Consider the following 17,588-nt stretch of genomic DNA (forward strand, 5'->3'; position numbering starts at 1 on the left):
AGCACTACTGTTGAATAGAAAGCAATCCTTATTTGCCATTATGCGGTTTTATTTTATTTTATTTGATCATTCATTCAGGACATCAAATTCTAGCTAGGGTTTTCTCTTGCTGGGGATAAGTGGATTTAGACATCAGGGGAAGGGGGGGATACTGAAACCCAAAATAGTTTTGAGAACAACTTGATTTAAAGCTCATGATGTTTTAATGTCACACGTGCACTAAAAAAGCCACTTACCTGGGTTTTCTCTTTATCTCGTTGCACTGTTCGGTATGCCGTAACCAGCTGCATGAAAAACAAAAAAAGGGAGTGAGAGAGTTTTAGTGGGAAGAAAAACAGCAGGCTGAGGGTCAGCGATGGAGAGATGGAGGTCATCATAATTGATGGACACGTAAGGCCAGATTATAAATCAGCTCTCTCTCATCTACAGGGGTGAAAGGTGGATGTCGGGGCAGTTGGTTATCTATGCCCCTCTGGTTCTCAACATGGGGTCCAGGGGACCCCCAGGGGTCCTTGAGGGCGTTACATGGGGTTCTCTCCACTAAATGACTGATAGTTTGGGAGGAACCAGATGGACCCTTACGGGGTTTCTTACTGCAAGTGTAAAAATGTTTCTCTTCTTTTCTGAATTAAAGGAGCAACAACGTTCAGAACTTTTAGTTGCATAAGGTTTGCTAATTCACCATCAAATCTACTGTATATAAGGCAACAATCATGTATTTTTGCAACATTATGCAACATCTGCATGGTTGCCTTGCAAGAATATACAGTATGTAGGGTAAAAAGTACCTTACCCCACATGCATAACTGTGGCAGTCACCTTATCTCTGTAAGCAGTGTGGACGATTTTCTTTGTATTATTTGTTTTAATAAACATTTGATCTATACATCCTTTCAATTAACACTGAAGGTTTTACAGTGTACTGTGGACTGGGGTCCCAGAGGTAAAAAAAAATCGTATCAAATGGGGGTCTGTGGTGTGGCCTAAGCCCAGTATCTCTCTGAACTTCTAGACGTGTATATACGCCCCCAAGGTCATTGAGGTCTGCGGGCCAGTTGAAACTTGAGGTCCCTACAGTAGGTCAAGTTTAAAGACCAGAGGTGACCGAGCCTTTTCAGTCGTAGCCCCCATATTATGGAATGCGCTCCCCTCCCATATCAAACTGGCCCCCACCATCGAGGCTTTTAAATCTCGCCTTAAGTCCCACCTTTATACCTTGGCTTTCGATCCCGTTTGAGAGTTTCTATGGTCTATGTTTTGTTTCACCGTCTGCTGACGCTGCTGCATCTTGTATTTTAAGTCATTGGTTCTCAAAGTGGGGTCCGGGGACCCCCAGGGGTACTTGAGGGGGTTCCAGGGGGTCCCCAGCTAAATGATGGACAGGAACCAAATGGACCCTTATGGGTCTGTAACTTTGAGAGAGTACAAATGGAACCAAATGGACCCTAACGGTTCCATTTGGTTCCATTTGTACACTCTCAGAGTTAAATTAACATTGGTTTTACAATGTGAATTGGGGTCCCCGAGGTATAAATGCCATTAAATGGGGGTCCGTAGCCCTAATGCATGTCAAACTGGGGGTCCTTGAAATTAAAATGGTTGAAAACCACTGCTAGAGAGCCGTAGAAACCTTCTCTTATTGGGGTCCCTGGCTTATCTTTTCAAATGGGGGTCAGCGGGGTAATAAGTGTCAATTAGGGGGTCCTTGACAAGAAAAAGTTTGAGAACCACTGTTTTAAGTGACGCGTCTCCTTTTGTTGTTTATTTGGTTTCTTATTTTGCTGTATGTTTTGCTGTTGTTTTTCTGTGTTTTTAGCTTACCCAGTGGATTTTCTGTACAGCACTTTGGAAACCTTGAAGAAGTTGTAAAATGTGCTATTATAAATAAAGTGGATTGGATGCATATCAAACTGGGGGCCCTTGAAAAAGGTTGAGAATCACTGGGTGTACAGTATGTGTGGGCCCTCACCTCAGAGTACTTCCCTCTGTAGTTGGCCAGGCTCCTCTCCGTGCGGTGCATGCGATGCAGCAGCTGCTCTTTGGACATGGCCTCGGTGGCGCTTCCCCCCGGCGACGACTCCTCCGCCTCGCTCTCGATGTCCGAGGGGGGGTCGTACGTGGGAGTGGTGGGCGAGGACGAGGCCTCACCGCCGCCGCCGCCGCCGCCGTCCCCCAAAGGAGTGAGCGAGTCGCGGGACGAGCTGCGGACGAGGCTCTCTTTAGACGGCGAGCGGAAAAGGCTTTCCGCCCGGCTCGCTCCGCCGCGGAGGAGGGACTCCACGGACGGCACCCTCAGCTGCATCTTCTGAGCAAAGGACTGGGGCTCCTCTCGCTAGAAGGATTATTATTGTTTGACAAAAATAAAATAAAAAAGTCATCCAAATTTTCAGGAGTTCAACACCACAGCAAAACCATGTTTAACCCATTCATTTTAGATTTTTAGATATAGCCATTATTTTATACTTTGGCTATTCAAAAATAGCAGATCTACAAGCTCATAGCGTAGATCTGCTATTTTTTTTAAATCGTGAACATTTGTGCAAATCTTTGAATATATATATATTTTTAAGCGAACATTTGTAACTCAAATCTGTACTTCAGGGGGGGTCCCTGGAACAACATATTTTGAGATGGAGGTCCGTGGCCAAATGGATATTATTTTGGGGGTCCTTGACATGAAAAAGTTTCAGAACCACTGATTATAAGTTTTTTTTTTTTAAACGGTTAGGATTTAGAAGATATTTGGAGAATCCCCAGAAGCAAAGATTTGAGTTACAAATGTTGGCTTTAAAAAAATATATATTCAAAGATTTGCACACATATATTCACAAATTTTCTAAAATAGCAGATCTACAAGCTAATAGCTTAGAAGGAGAGACTCCACAGATGGCACCCTCAGCTGCATCTTCTGAGCAAACGACTGGGGCTCTTCTCGCGATAAGGATTATTGTTTTGACAAAAATGAATAAAAAAGCAGCCATCCACATTTTCAAGAGTTCAACAATATCCGGTACCACTTAAAACCTTCTAGAATTGGTAAAACGCACTTGTAGAGAACGTACTTGATACAGTCTTTTTTTCACTCTCTAAATCTGTTTGCTAAAAATAGCAGATCTACAAGCAAACAACGCGTCCCGTTGGGAAGCGTTGTGAGCTTGTAAATCTGCTATTTTTGGAAAATGTTCCACCTCAAACTATGGATGCTGGGGTTCAAGTGGTTTAACAAAGGTGGCATTTTAAGAGTTTTAAGCATATTTTGATTATCGCGATATAGTAAATCGCAATTATTTTGGTCACAATGACATGATTATTTCCATATCGTCCCATCCCGAGTTACAAGAATAAATGCCTGGGGCTCCTCTCGATAAGGATCATTGTTTGACAAAAATGAATAAAAAAGCCAATCCGAATTTCAACACCAGAGTTCAACACCACAACAAAACCATGTTTAAACATTCATATCAGTGACAGCTTTATTGAAGAGCGTGGGAGAGCATGGTTCAACTAGCCTGGGGAGCTTTTCACAGTATGAGGGATTGCCAAGAAATTGCAACATTTTCGAGCGAGATTGCACAAATAATTAATATAATGCTCGGTGTAAAAGCTACCTCTTGATCCTTAAAATGTTTATTTATGAGTTCTATCCTTTACACCCAACCAAAAGTCATATCAAGGATACAAGGAACTAAACAAACTGTTTTACTGTTTACTCCAAGCAAAAGGTTCAGTCACATTATTATCGTGGAAGATTATTCAAAGACCTCGGCTGGGCCAATGGCTCAGGGAAGTGTTTTGCTATGGAGAAGATAACTTGCATTCTGAAAAGGAAAAGTGGATTTTTTTCTGATAGTACTTATGGCTATGGAGTGTTTGTTCAGTAACAGGAGTCTCTCCACCTCTTTATTAAACAGAAAATGCATTTTCAGGATGTCTTGTCTAGTAACTACAGTATGTTATTTAACCCATTAAAACAGGGAACGCAACTGTGTAACCACTTTAACCTAGCCTCGCGTAGCCAGACAATATCACACGACACACTGCGTGGATATTAGTCTGGTCCCTATCAACGGTAGATTTTCTTCCAAGGGGCGGTTACAAAAAGATCCAAACGGACTCTATTGGTTAGACCTACAGTAAACCAATCAGAGCAGTGCTTCCTTGAACGAACCAATCAGAGCAGTGCTTCCTTGTACGTCATTGCTCCAAATAAGGTGATAAGCCCGCCCACATTTGGATACTGGGCCCTGGTTGGTTCCGCACAACTGCGGAGGGAGAGAATTGAAATCTCTATGGAGGGGGGCCAGACCTAATCTGCCGAGGGCTAAAGTGCATGCAATTTTGCAAAGGCAGATTCGTCTGGAACCAGGCTAACTTTAACCATTATTTTATACTTTGGCTATAAAAAGAACTGCAGATATACAAGCTTGTAGATCTGCTATTTTTTTAAAGCGAACATTTTTAACTAAAATCTGTGCTTCTGGGGGTCCCTGGAACAACATATTTTGAGATGGGGTCTGCGACCAAATACATATAATTTTGGGGGTCCTTGACATGAAAAAGTCAGTGAGAACCACTGATTATAGCAACATCCGTTTTTTTCAAACAACTGTTAGGATTTAGAAGACATTTGTAGAATCCCCCAGAAGCAAAGATTTGCACACATTTTCATGATTTTTCAGCCGCGGCTACAAGCTTGTAGATCTGCCATTTTTGAATAGCCAAAAAAATCTAAAAATTATACACAGATGTGTTCCCGGTCTTAATGGGTTTTAAAAATCTTTTAAAAAATTAAAAACTTGCCTGTGGAGAAACACGTCCATCTCCATTGATGCTGCCTCGTGGAGACCTGGGTGCTCCTTTAGAGGCATTCTGTAGAGTAACAAGACATATAATATGAGAAAACCCTGCTCCAGGGAGGACTTACAGGCCAGTTAGTCATCCACACCCATTGTGTTCACTCCCTGATTACTCTGCGAGGGAGCAATATTAGTAGTATTGCTGGGAGCAATTCAGGGGCAATGGGTACCCTCATGCAACTTGGAAAAAACACAGGGGTTAAAAATACACAAAACGAAGGCATCTCTACGGTTACATGAAACAAAAAGGGGGTTAAAACACTATTCTATTGAATAGCCATGAGGTCGGAACAAATAGTCACAAACTCAATTAAAGGAGCTGATGCGTTGAATTAAAGGTGCTTAGTTTGGCGGTAAGTGTAACACAGCAGAACTGCAGAGAGCACAGAGACATAACAGAAGTGTGTGGAAGAATTAGGCAGCTTTAGTTTGGTTTGAGCCGAGTTGTTACAAGCAGGGTTAAGAGTTAGCAGATTTATTTCCTCCCTTTGTCCAACTCCAAACTACTTTCCCCTATGAGATTCTATTAGAAATAATACGTAAATCCTATTTTGCTATCGCTTACGATGGAAGGTAAAGGCTCTGTTGTTAATCCATTAAGACCGGGGCGCATCTGTGTCACTTTAGATTTCTTTGGCTATTCAAAAATAGCAGATATACAAGCTCATAGCATGGCACCGAGTGCCACGCTAGATCTGATTTTTTTTTTTTAAAGGCGTGAAAATGTGTGCAAATCTTTGAATATCTATACACATTTTTAACTCAAAAATTTGCTTCTGGGGGTCCCTGGAACAAAATATTTTCAGATGGGGGTCGCGGCAAAATACATATAATTTTGGGGGTCCTTCACATGAAAACGTTTGAGAACCACTGATATATGTATCGCAACATACGTTTTTTTCAAAAAACAACTGTTAGGATTTAGAAGACATTTGTAAAATTCCCCAGAAGCAACGATTTGAGTTACAAATGTTCGCTTTAAAAAAAATATATTCAAAGATTTACACAAATTTTCACGATTAAAAACAAAAAATAGCAGATCTACAAACTCGTAGCAAGCTTGTATATCTGCTATTTTTTAAAAGCCAAAGAAATCTAAAAATTACCAGGAAATCTAAATATTTCCCGGTCTTAATGGGTGAAGGCCAGAGATACAGTCAATTCCTATTGGAGGCAGAGGCAAACAGCATGCCAAGGCCTCTTAAGCGCTCCCAGAACTTTATATGAATGGATAGAACAGAAGGCTCGTATTAAAACCATTTACAAACAGCATTTCACTTTACACCAAGAGCAATTGTCTACTTCACACAGGATTCATCCCCGTCGTTAGATCGTTTTCACTCCAAGACATCATTTGGTAACTCGCTACGATGTGGCCATTAACCCACTTAATGGGCCGGTCATGCTTTGTTGGGCTTTGTCTGAAGTCAAATAGAAGTGCCTGAGTGAAAATGAAACTGCCCATTAGTGATGTAAACCAAGGCCTCACTTAAGTACGTACTCCATCCCACTTCTCTCTACAACAAACCACATCAATTAATTAAGGCTCAACAGCAAGGTATTGGTAACATATCTCAAACTGATCGGAAGTGGCTCAACAGGGTTTTTAAGCAGGCCTCTAGAATAATAGGTAATGGCCTGGGTAGGCAGTTACTGGATGTGATCTATACCACTGTTTCTCAACCAGCGCTATAACATAAATTTGATTAAATAATAGGGGTGTGCCGATACACTAATTTCACGAAACGATACGATACGATATTTGGCTCACAACTTCGATAAGATTTCGATACGATACGATACGCACTTTTTTTATTATGAAAATATATGGAGGAGAAAAAAAGAAAATGCAAACAAATAATTCTGTTTTTGCATTATTCAGACATGCAAACTTGTAGCTTTTCAGCTACAATAGCCGTTTTGAATCCAAATAGTATGACACCTGACCCGAAAAAAAAACATGTTGTCACTCTTTTCACTTCGGGGCCGTTTGCATGCCTGATTATTATGATTGCAAAAAAAAAAAAAAAAAAAAACTTTTCAAAAACGATATTTTTTTTTTCTAAAACGATACATATCGTCGCGAAAACGTATCGCGATATATCGCGGGACGATATATCGGCACACCCCTATTAAATAACATGTCATAAATCCAACAAAGTGTAAGATAGTATTTTAACTAATAGGCATAGTGTGGGGAAAGCTTGAAATTACCCATGAAATTACATGACCCATGAAATATCCGATCTACAAGCTCTCTGCACTGCACAGTGAGCTGTTATGTATTTTTTTTAAACTGTGATGACTGTGTTATATGCCGCAGCCTTCTTACATACTGTAATATATTGTTGAGGAGAGGGGGGGAGGGGGGTGGGGGGTCCTTGACGATTGTTCAAAATACGCTAGTGGTCCAGAGCTCCAAAAGGGTTGATCTACACCTGCTGCAGAAAGAGCCCAGGGTAGAATAATTCTGTGCCAACCCTGCCAGTACGGCAAAGTTTGAAACTTCACTCCAATAAGATGGATCGCCATGGGGAAGTCGTACAGTAATGCCGTGTGGTGTGTGCCAGAAACTTGACAACACATCTTAACTTATTTCCCATGCTGAGGAATGCTATTAACACGATGAAGCAGAGCAATTAGGCTAAATTATCTTTGAGCTACAGTGCCAGGATGATGAAATTAAACCTCATTATGCTACGCTCCTCCAAGGCAGGGTTTTATCAGATCGTGGTGATGATGACATTGTTGATAACATGGTGCTGAAACATGACAGAGACACAGTGGCTAATTTGGGAGACATGAGGGGGTTTATCACAAGTCAGTCAAGATAAAGTTCTAATCTTCACTAACCTATTGCATCTCAATATGCAAATTGTACAGCCATTATGCATGGCTTAATGATCATTACAATGTACATTATATGCACTGTAATGCAAGAAGAAGGAGGCTATAACTTGGAAAACATGCCTTTCATTGAAAGGTGATAGATTGACTGAAGCTCAAGTTGAGAAAAGTCCTCAACAAAACTTTGATAAGCCCAGGGCTGTCACGATTACAAATCTAAGCTGACGATTAATTGTCACTCAAATAATTGCGATTAACGATTTAATAGTGTTTCGTAAAAAAAAACCCACAGGCAGATATGAAAAATAACTTAAATATTGACATATTTCATACATGTAAAATAGCAGAAATAGATTATCTACAAGCTTACAACGCGTCACAATGTGACACATTGTAAGCTTGTAGATCTGCCATTTGTGCTTTTTTTAATATTTGAAATGTGAAATCTTTCAACATGGAGACTTTAACCCATTAAGACCTGGAACTGTGTCATTTTTAGATTCGAGCTAAAAAGTACTATTTTACACTTTGGGCTATTCAAAAATAGCAGATATACAAGCTCATAGCGCGGCACCGAGTGCCGCGCTACGAGCTTGTAGATCTGCTATTTTTGAAAAATCATGAAAATGTGAGCAAATCGTTGAATATATATATTTTTAAAGCGAACATTTTTAACTCAAATCGTTGCTTCTGGGGGTCCCTGGAACAAAATATTTTGATGGGGGTCCGCGGCCAAATACATATCATTTTGGGGGTCCTTGGTATGAAAAAGATTGAGCACCACTGATATAGAAACATACGTTTTTCAGAATACTGTTGAGATTTAGGAGACATGTAGAATCGGCTTCAGGTCTCAATGGGTTAATGCATAAATAATTGCGATTAGACGTTTATGTAATAAGTGTGACAGGCCTAGATAAGCCCATATTACACATGGCCTTAATGGAGTTCAGTTAACATTGATGCAGTTATCACATGTGGACTCTGACCTTAGGAAACACAAATTAGTTCTAGCAGCAGCTTACTTAACACAGCTCATGAAATCACAGATGTTATATAACCCATCCATTGCATGAAAGGTTGTAGTAGTCAGTGCCAAGCACAGAAGTCTGCGTAAACAACCCAAATGAGCACGTTTTATTTCATTTTAAATTAGGTTTTATGTTCCCTGAGCCTGCTTTCAGCCACAAACGCTGCCTGGTTTATGATATGACCTTCATACAGTAAGTGCAGGTGGCTTAGGGCACTGTTTGTTCACTTGAAAATACATACAAGAACTCTTTTTTCCCCCCACAGCTCAAAGACTGCAACTTGTAAAACCAAACTTCAACAGCTCTCCAAATAAACACAATGTACTACAGGGCCAGGGGATAAAAAACATCAGTCAACATAATGAACAGGAGGTTGTTGGGAGTTTTAACCACATTAACCCACTATTCTAGGCATGTCAATATAGGTGAACATTTTCGAAAATCTCCAAAACAAGTGAAAATAGCCAATCTGCAAGCTCACAATGCATCACAACGCGTTGTCAGCTCAAAGATAGCATTCTCTCACTATTTTTGAAAATAAAACAAAGTATAAAATAGGGCTTAAGTGGTTAAAAAAACTAAAGGCAAGCAGCTAAAAAACCTTAAAGGACATGGGGATGGAGGGGAGAGGTAACAATCTTTTCCTAGGAGGACAATTAAAGGACAACTGAAGGGACAGGTAAATAAATAAATTGGCATACAGCGGAAGGAAAGCACACAAGCTTTTCTACTCCATAGGGACAAACCATCCATCACTCCCGTTAGATGCAAGGTTAGCCTAGAGGTGAGATGCCTTCAAGTTTACTAGTATCCAAAACAAACAGGAAGGAAGAGAGAGAGAGAGAGATAGAGAGCAAGAGGGAGGAAGGGGGAATCAAGCAGTCTTCACGTACTACATAGGCGACAATCCTCTACCCTATAGTCCCCAAAGAAAGTGCTGAGATGCGAGGAAGTAAGTAACAAGGGCAGAAGGAGTTGGAGGAGGAGCAAGAGGTGGAGCTTGAGGTGGGAAAAGGAGGAGTTGAAGGAAGCAGAGCAGGGGGGGGGCGGGGGGGCGTGAGAACCAACTCACCACACTGGCTACCTGGGCCGTTTTGGGTCGTTTTGAATGGTCCAGAGCAAAGATAGTATACTCAGACAGAAAAGCAGGCTCTGCTATCATCCCGGCCAGCACCTGACCCCGTCAGTGCAGTTAACGGGACGAGAAGAGTCAGGGTGAGAGGAGGAAGAGGGGAGACAGAGAGCAATGAGAAAGAAAAACAACACTGTGAGTGTGAAAACAGCGAGCGCTGAGGTGGTGGGCTGTCGTGGCCAGGCCCGTCCGTCAATTCCCTACGGAGAGCCTGGCCTGACTGAGGATGAACAAGAAACACACAAGAGTCACACACGAGAGAGAGAGAGTGAGAGAGAGAGAGAGAGAGAGAGGCTGGGGCTGTCACGATAGTTGACGATTAATTGTCACACAATTAATTGCGATTAACGATTGAATTATTGTGTTTTTGGCCATTGAACATTGGAACAGAATACAAATTTAATTTCTGTTTGTTTTTTAGGCTTCATGATCACAAATTGCACAGAGCAGATATGACCAATAACTTAAATGATACGTATAGCCTGCGAGTTAGTTCAGGCAGCATACACTCGAGAGGTTACATGCATGCTCATTACTATGTGGCTGTTACAGCGTCATGCAAGACCCATACGTCATACACTGACGTCTGACGTGGCAATCAGCTGTCCAATCGGGCGGGTTATTTAAGCTCACCTAAGTTTGTGTTCCTTCCGCGTGTGCGTTATGGTTGTTGTCATGCGACGTTTGCTCCCACCACCACCAGTGGGCTCTGCTGTTGGACTGTTCCCCATGGGGGGTTGTTATCATATATCTATGTCCCTGCTCTTAATGCTTAATGATGGTTGTCTAAATTGTGCTGAGCAGGGAGAAACATTTAGCAGAGCCTGAACGCCAAGATAAAATATTACATCCACACGTGTATTCTCATTCTATAATATTGTTTCAATATATTCGGTCTATAATATTGGTTCAATCTATTCGGTCTATAATGGTTCAATCTATTCGTGAGTTATCCGACTGAAATATACAAATAAATTACTGACACATTTAATAATGTTGTACTTTCCAAAAAATGACAAAATTGCGGAAATAGCAGATCTACTGTAGATCTGCTATTTATCAATAATTGTTTTTCCAAAAAAAGCATTTTTGATTATGACAATTATAGAAAAATAATTGCTTTTATCTCAAATAATTACGATTAGGCGATTATTATGTAATAATTGTGACAGGCCTAAGAGGGGGAGAGAGAGAGTGTGAAAGGGACTGAAGGAAAAGTCGGGTGAAACATGAACCAATCAACATCGATCAATGTTATGAATAACAATTTGACATCTCTGTACACAGTTTCCGTGTGACACAGCAAAATGGCTAGGTGTATATTTTCTGTGTGGACTTAACACTGCATTCAAAATGTTCACGTTCCCCTGAACGAGAACGATTGTCAAGAAGAGACCGTGTCAGCGATGTCAAAAGGTTAAAGAGCTGGAGGATGAAAATCAAAAAAGGTGCAGTGATGATTACGACAGCTTCTAGGTGAGGGTAGAATAGGACGCTTTCAGATGGGTGACAGAGCCTCTGCACTTCTGATGAGATGATGAGAGAAAGAAGAATGTTGAGAGTTGACCCCCCAAAAAAAACTTCACCACCGGAGGCAGCAGTTTGCCTGGTTGAAATGTAGCTAAAACCATTACCCAATGGAAATAGCAGCGCTCGAGGGGATAGGTCTACTGTCTGCACCACCCAAAACAACACATCATCCAAAATACTAAAAAATACATGTATTGACCCTAAGTTGCATCATCCGACTCCACATGTGGTCATGTTATCCACTTCATTGCTAGTCTGCTCCGGTGTAATGAGAGCCAGTCCTTAATAAACTTGCCCATATCCATTAACAGAGATCAGAGTTGGGGGGGGGGGGGGGACGCAGCAGCAACTCACTGGAGAAAAAACATTGAAAAGAGAGGATTCATCAATAATTCATATACATAATATAATGGGATCTACAATCAAAATGCCATGTGGTTTTGAGGGCTGATTTGATGATTAGGCTGCTCCTCCTGAATAGAGTTAAGAAAAGAAAAAGTCTTATAGCTTATAGTTTATGAAATGAAAAAAAAGACTGCTGTTAAGTATTAGAAGGCCTTGAAATTAATCTACCGGTATTATTGATTTTGACAATCCAGTACCACTACCTTGTATGAAGTACTGTATTACAGTACAAATAAAAGAGCATACATTTAAAATATATAAAATAATGTGTTTAATCAAAACAGACTGACAATGTCAATGTTATTATTGAGGTCCATCTGTAGGCCTAATCCAATCCACACTGACAAGTACTAAATAATGGCCATATTCAATTAACTGAATAATCTACCTCTGTCACCTGAGGCATTTGTAATCACTCAGATTTGGGTAACAACGGAAGTGGATCATTTTGACCAGTGACCACATTAACCCTGGTGTCCGTACAGTATTTTGGGCAAACTTTCAAACAAAATCATTGTTTTTAAATAGCTAAAATAGCCGATCTACAAGCTCACATCACGACGCATCACGACACGCAGTGAGCTTGTAGATTGGCCATTTCCGCTATCGGTCGTACAATATAAGGGCTTAAAGTTGTTAACAGCTTTTATCAGGGACTGAGGATGGATTACTAATTAAATAGTTGACCAAAATTCATCAGGGACTGAAGACCTTTTAATTCATCATGAATGTACCGATAGCTGGCAGCACGGCAGTCAAAAGAGGGAGGACTCATAAATCATTCATTAACGGGATGTTTGGAGGGAACAAAGGTATCATCACAGGCATTGAGGGACTCGCCTTTCATCACACAGTTCTACCCGTTATAAAGTCATTTCTGGGGGAGAAATATTGCCTCAATGGTGCAAGCAGCCGGCAGCCTGAGCACAAGCCATCATGTGTCACACCTGCATCTGTCACTGGCTCACACGCTGCTTACCTCTCTGTCCCGAGGAGAGGTTGGCCCATCGTGCTGAAAGGGGGGTGTGAGGCTGCCACGCCTCTCTCCAGCACCCGACTGAAACGAAAGACACAGGTGTAAAAAAAAAAAAACATGGCCATCCTTAGCTTAACCTCGCGTCACCAGTCTTTCCACCTCGGAGGAAAGCCTGTTATTCGTTCTAAAACTAGGAAACGTTGCATAGCGTAAAATTCCAAATTTTGCTCTAATAATATTAATAACACATTTATTAAACCAGATGTCTATTCTTGGGGGCTACGGAATAACTGCAATAAGATCTAGTGTCCCCCCAGCACCAGTTTAAATAATAGTGTTTACAGCAGCACATATATTTATCTATTTGTAAGAAAATATGAGACATACAAATATGCACAATCATATTTAGGCCTACTCATACCTGTCACAATTATTACATTATCGTCTACTCGCAATTATTTGAGATAATTGCAATTATTTTACAAAATCGTCATAATCATTTCCATGTTGAAAAATGTTCATACATTTTCAAATATTAAACAAAGCAGAAATAGCAGATCTACAAGCTTACAACGTGTCACTATATCAGATATTTCTGCTAGTTTTACATGTATAAAATTATTAAATGTCAAAAATGTCTTGTATATTTAAGTTATTAGTCATATCTGCCCTGTGCAATTTTTATAACGAAGCCTAAAAGGCAAACAGAAATATCTTTGTATTCACATGTTCAATGGCCAAACACACAATTAAATTGTTAATTGCACTTATTTGAGTGACAATGAATCGTCAACTCCAATTTGTAATCATGAAGCCCTAATCGTATCTTTTATTTCTATTCTATCTATTAAAATCCTCTGCATGAATTCCAGCAAGCAAACTAGTCTTGGATCAAGACTTTCATATGACAAGTAAACCAGCTATGCTGGCCACTCAATCCTATCCGAAATCAGCAGTGCTGTTAACTAAGTGGCCAATGAATTCATTAGAATAAACAGCATCGAAGGTGACTATAATATGTGTAGATGAGAAGGCCAGGGAAAACAAGCATATGGCGAGCAGCAGCTGTCACGCGAACACAGTCCAAAACTAGAATAATGTGCATACACATCAATCATAAGCACACACACTGCCAAAAGACACGACTGTTTACATTACATGACGCCTACAAGACAAATATGACACTTTTACAGCCTCTCTGTCTCTTGTCCCAGACAGACTGAACTTCCCGGACTCAAGTCTTTTTTCCTGAACGCATCTTTAAACATCAGCTGATGACAGCCAGCCAGTGATGTAAAGTAACTAAGTACTGTATGTATTCAAGTATTGTACTTAATTACACTTTCGAGGTATTTTCTACTTTACTGGAGTATTTCCAATTGTCAATACTTTTACTCCACTACCAGCTCAGAGGCAAATATTGTACTTTTACTCCACTACAATTATTTGCAAACCTTAGTTACTTAGCAGATTTTATTTATTATTACAAAACATACATTAACCACTTCAGCCCTATATACTTTGGCTATTTGAAAATAGCCGATCTACAAGCTCACAACGTGTCCCATTTTAATACATTTAAAAAAAACTTGTGAAATGGGACAATTCTGCATAATGAGTACTTAATTACTTTTAGTACTTCAAATATATTGTGATGCCATTATACTTCTGTACTTTGTCATGGAATTCTGGATCAATCATCAATCAAAAAGGCACATAGGAGTCGAGACACTATTCTAGGTGGAGGTGGTTATGCTTTATGTACATGATATCATGGTCAGAAGTACATTAACACTCATGTCAGTGGTACGGTAGTTCTGCCTCGAGCACAGGGCAGAGATCATAGTTATTACTGTTAGCTGCTTCAAGGACAAATTGAACCTTAACCAGATAGGCTGTACCAAAACAATAGCTAACAGGCCTAGTGGAGACATCTAGGCTCTTACAAGCTGTCAAATATCATTATGTATTGTAAGATGGTAAAATATAAAGGTTATATATAAGCAGCCATATAATTTCTTCCTTAAAAGGTAGGGTAAGTGATATTTTTTGGTTAAAACAAAAAGTATTTTGTTAAAAGGTTAAAACACTATATTCTGATAGTAATCATTGCTATAGAGTGTTTTTTCAGTAACAGATGTCTCCATGTCTCTCCAGCTCTTATAATTTTAATAAACAGATAATACATTTTCCGGTAGGTGTCAAAATCTCAACCAATCAGGAGAAAGTACCCATTTTTAAGCTTCATAGTGTTCCAGTTCCAATTTTTCCAGCTCATTTCTTAGTGTCATCACTTCCAATTTCACTTGTTTAATCTATATCCTGATTGAGTTCTCTGTCCTGGTTGGATAAAATTGAAAATGAAACTGAAACGAAAATGCATTTTCTGTTTTATAAAGAGCTGGAGAGACAAGGAGACTCCTTTTACTGAACAAACATTCTATAGCAATGAGTACTATCAGAATATAGAGCTATTTAACACTTATTTTAACCAAAGACAATCACTTACCCTACCTTTAACTTTTAAGTGATTGAATACTTTATTAGTAGTTTGCCCAAAAAGAAAGCACAGGAAAAGTGCAGTTAAATACAAGGTCTGCTAAGATGAAAGAAAGCCTATGGCTAGTGTACATACACTACTATGCAAAACATCATATATACAGTTTGAAAACAAAAACAAAAATATGAACAGTAAACAGTAACAGTATTTCAGAGTACCATACATGATGGTATTGATACTTTTTGTTTAAATCTAGAACAGTGGTTTTCAACCAGTGGTCCGGGGACCACCAGTGGGCCTTGAGTGGGTTCCAGGGGGTCCCCAGCCAAATTAATAGTTAGGAACCAAATTGACCCTTATATGTCTGTACTCTCAGAGTTAAATGAACACTAATGATGATGATTACAGTGTAGATTGGGACCCCCCAAGAAATCAAAATGGTTGAGTCCCTGGCATATCTTTTCAAATGGGGGTCCGTGGGCTAATATGTGTCAATTAGGGGGTCCTTGACGCATCCCTTTTCTGAGGAGCACTTTAGCCCAAAAATAGCCGATCTACAAGCTCACAACCCCTCGCGCTGCGAGGCGTTGTGAGCTTGTAGATCGGCTGTTTTTTGGCAAAGAGGTATAGGTGTAGAAGGAAAAAAGAGCAGACCAAGTAAACAAAAAAAAGTTAGATCTGAAACACAATTTCTATACAATATAGAGGGGGTCCCTGCTTCATCTCTCTCTCAGCTAGGGGGTCCTTGGCCTGAAAAGGTTGAAGACCCCTGATCTAGTACTTTTCCCACCACTGATGATGACAGCTAGCCTGCTATCCTGACAGCTAGCCTGTATTAACTCTATGGGCAATACACACAACGTTAGCATTGTGGCTAGCAGCCCACAGTAAGCTATGTATGTGTGTGTATGTGTGTCAGTGTCACCTATGGTGAAACTTGCTTTCACTGAACTTGACACTAAAGGAATAATCCGTGTAGTTGTGTGAGTGCGTTCATTGATTGTTTAGGCTACAGACAGTATATAAACAAACACTGACCTGCTGGGCCTGCTGCTCCCTCTGCTGTGGTGACTGCGCACTCCTCTGAGGAGACTGCTCCTCGTTTATCTTCTGCTTCAGCTTTTTAAACATGGTGGGACGCCGGTGGAGATGTTATTATTATTCCTGTACATAAGAAATAAGTCTACTTTCCACCAGCGCGGAAGTGTGTAGTTGTGTGTTCTGTTCTAAAGGCATCCAGTATAGCAGGGCTAGAGCTTCCAGACACTTCCTTGTTCCTTCACTGTCAGTTGTTGCCAGGTTTCGAGAGAGAAATAAGCAACCAGGTCTAGGAAAACGGTAACCGGTTAGGTGGGCACTAGGGACATCTGGGCACCTTGGTGTAAAATTGGTTATTTTGTCCAAAATGTAAAAAAAAACACTATATATATATATATATATATATATATATATATATATATATATATATATATATATATATATATATATATATACATATATACATATATACATATATACATACATACATACATACATACATACATATATATATATATCTTAAGTAAAATAAAGTATACATGATTAGAATATGCTTAAACAATCGACAATTAAGGTGTAATATCTCTACAATTGCTACAACAAATTGCTACAAAACCTGTATATCCAGTCATTTTGGGGCATAAACAAGAAGTTGAAGGATAAAATTAAGTCTGATAATGATGTACCGTGCATGTTCACATCATGTTATGTATACTTTACATTTTTGACAATTCTTCTAATATATATTTTTTTAAGCACAAAAGAAGCAACTTTAATAGGCCGCATGAGCACTTTTAAACCTACACGCATTGGCTATTTGAAAATAGCAGATGATGATCTACAAGATCTTGTAGATCTGCTATTTTCAAAAACTCTTGAAATAAAATGTAGAATATTTTAGAGCCACTGGTTTAAAAAATAATTTAAAAAATGTGGAAGCAAACTTAAATAAGCAAGTAGACCTACACTTTAGAAACATGCCCAAAGAAGCCCCAAGTCGCTTATAATAAGCCGACATGGCAACACTGTTCACTATTTCCAGCAGGTGACAGGGGCCAGTGCGCATGTGCGGCCTACGTGGAAGGAAAATCTGTAAAAGGGGTTCTCAAAGTAGGGTCCGGGGACCTCCATGCGGTTCTTGAAGGGGCTGCAAAGGGTCCCAGGCAAAATGAGGAGTGGTTTAAAGGTATTTCACTTTAAACACTGTTCTGGGGTCATTTTAACGTCTACTTTGTCTTTTTTTGTGTGCAGATTGATTCTTTGAAAAAAAATA

The 17,588-nt window shown here is 39.9% G+C and overlaps 1 protein-coding gene across 3 annotated transcripts in view; it reads right to left on the reverse strand.

Annotated features, from left to right (window-relative positions):
• The window catches only part of golga4 (golgin A4), a 52,509-nt gene extending 35,961 nt beyond the window's left edge, over positions 1-16,548 (reverse strand). Inside the window, exons 1-6 of one of the 3 annotated variants that reach the window (XM_084077176.1) lie at positions 16,316-16,548; positions 12,781-12,858; positions 9,807-9,908; positions 4,801-4,869; positions 1,970-2,332; positions 237-284 (exon numbers count right to left, since the gene is read on the reverse strand). In XM_084077176.1, coding sequence (XP_083933302.1) covers positions 237-284; positions 1,970-2,332; positions 4,801-4,869; positions 9,807-9,908; positions 12,781-12,858; positions 16,316-16,408 — 753 coding nt within the window. In that variant the 5' untranslated portion in view covers positions 16,409-16,548. Of the gene's footprint in view, positions 1-236; positions 285-1,969; positions 2,333-4,796; positions 4,870-9,806; positions 9,909-12,780; positions 12,859-16,315 lie in introns of all 3 variants that reach the window. The other 2 variants (XM_084077177.1, XM_084077178.1) reach the window with 2 other exon arrangements.
• Positions 16,549-17,588: the final 1,040 nt, after the last annotated feature.

This window comes from Gymnoscopelus microlampas (genome assembly GCF_963454915.1).
Source record: "Gymnoscopelus microlampas genome assembly, chromosome: 13".
NCBI lineage: Eukaryota > Metazoa > Chordata > Actinopteri > Myctophiformes > Myctophidae > Gymnoscopelus > Gymnoscopelus microlampas.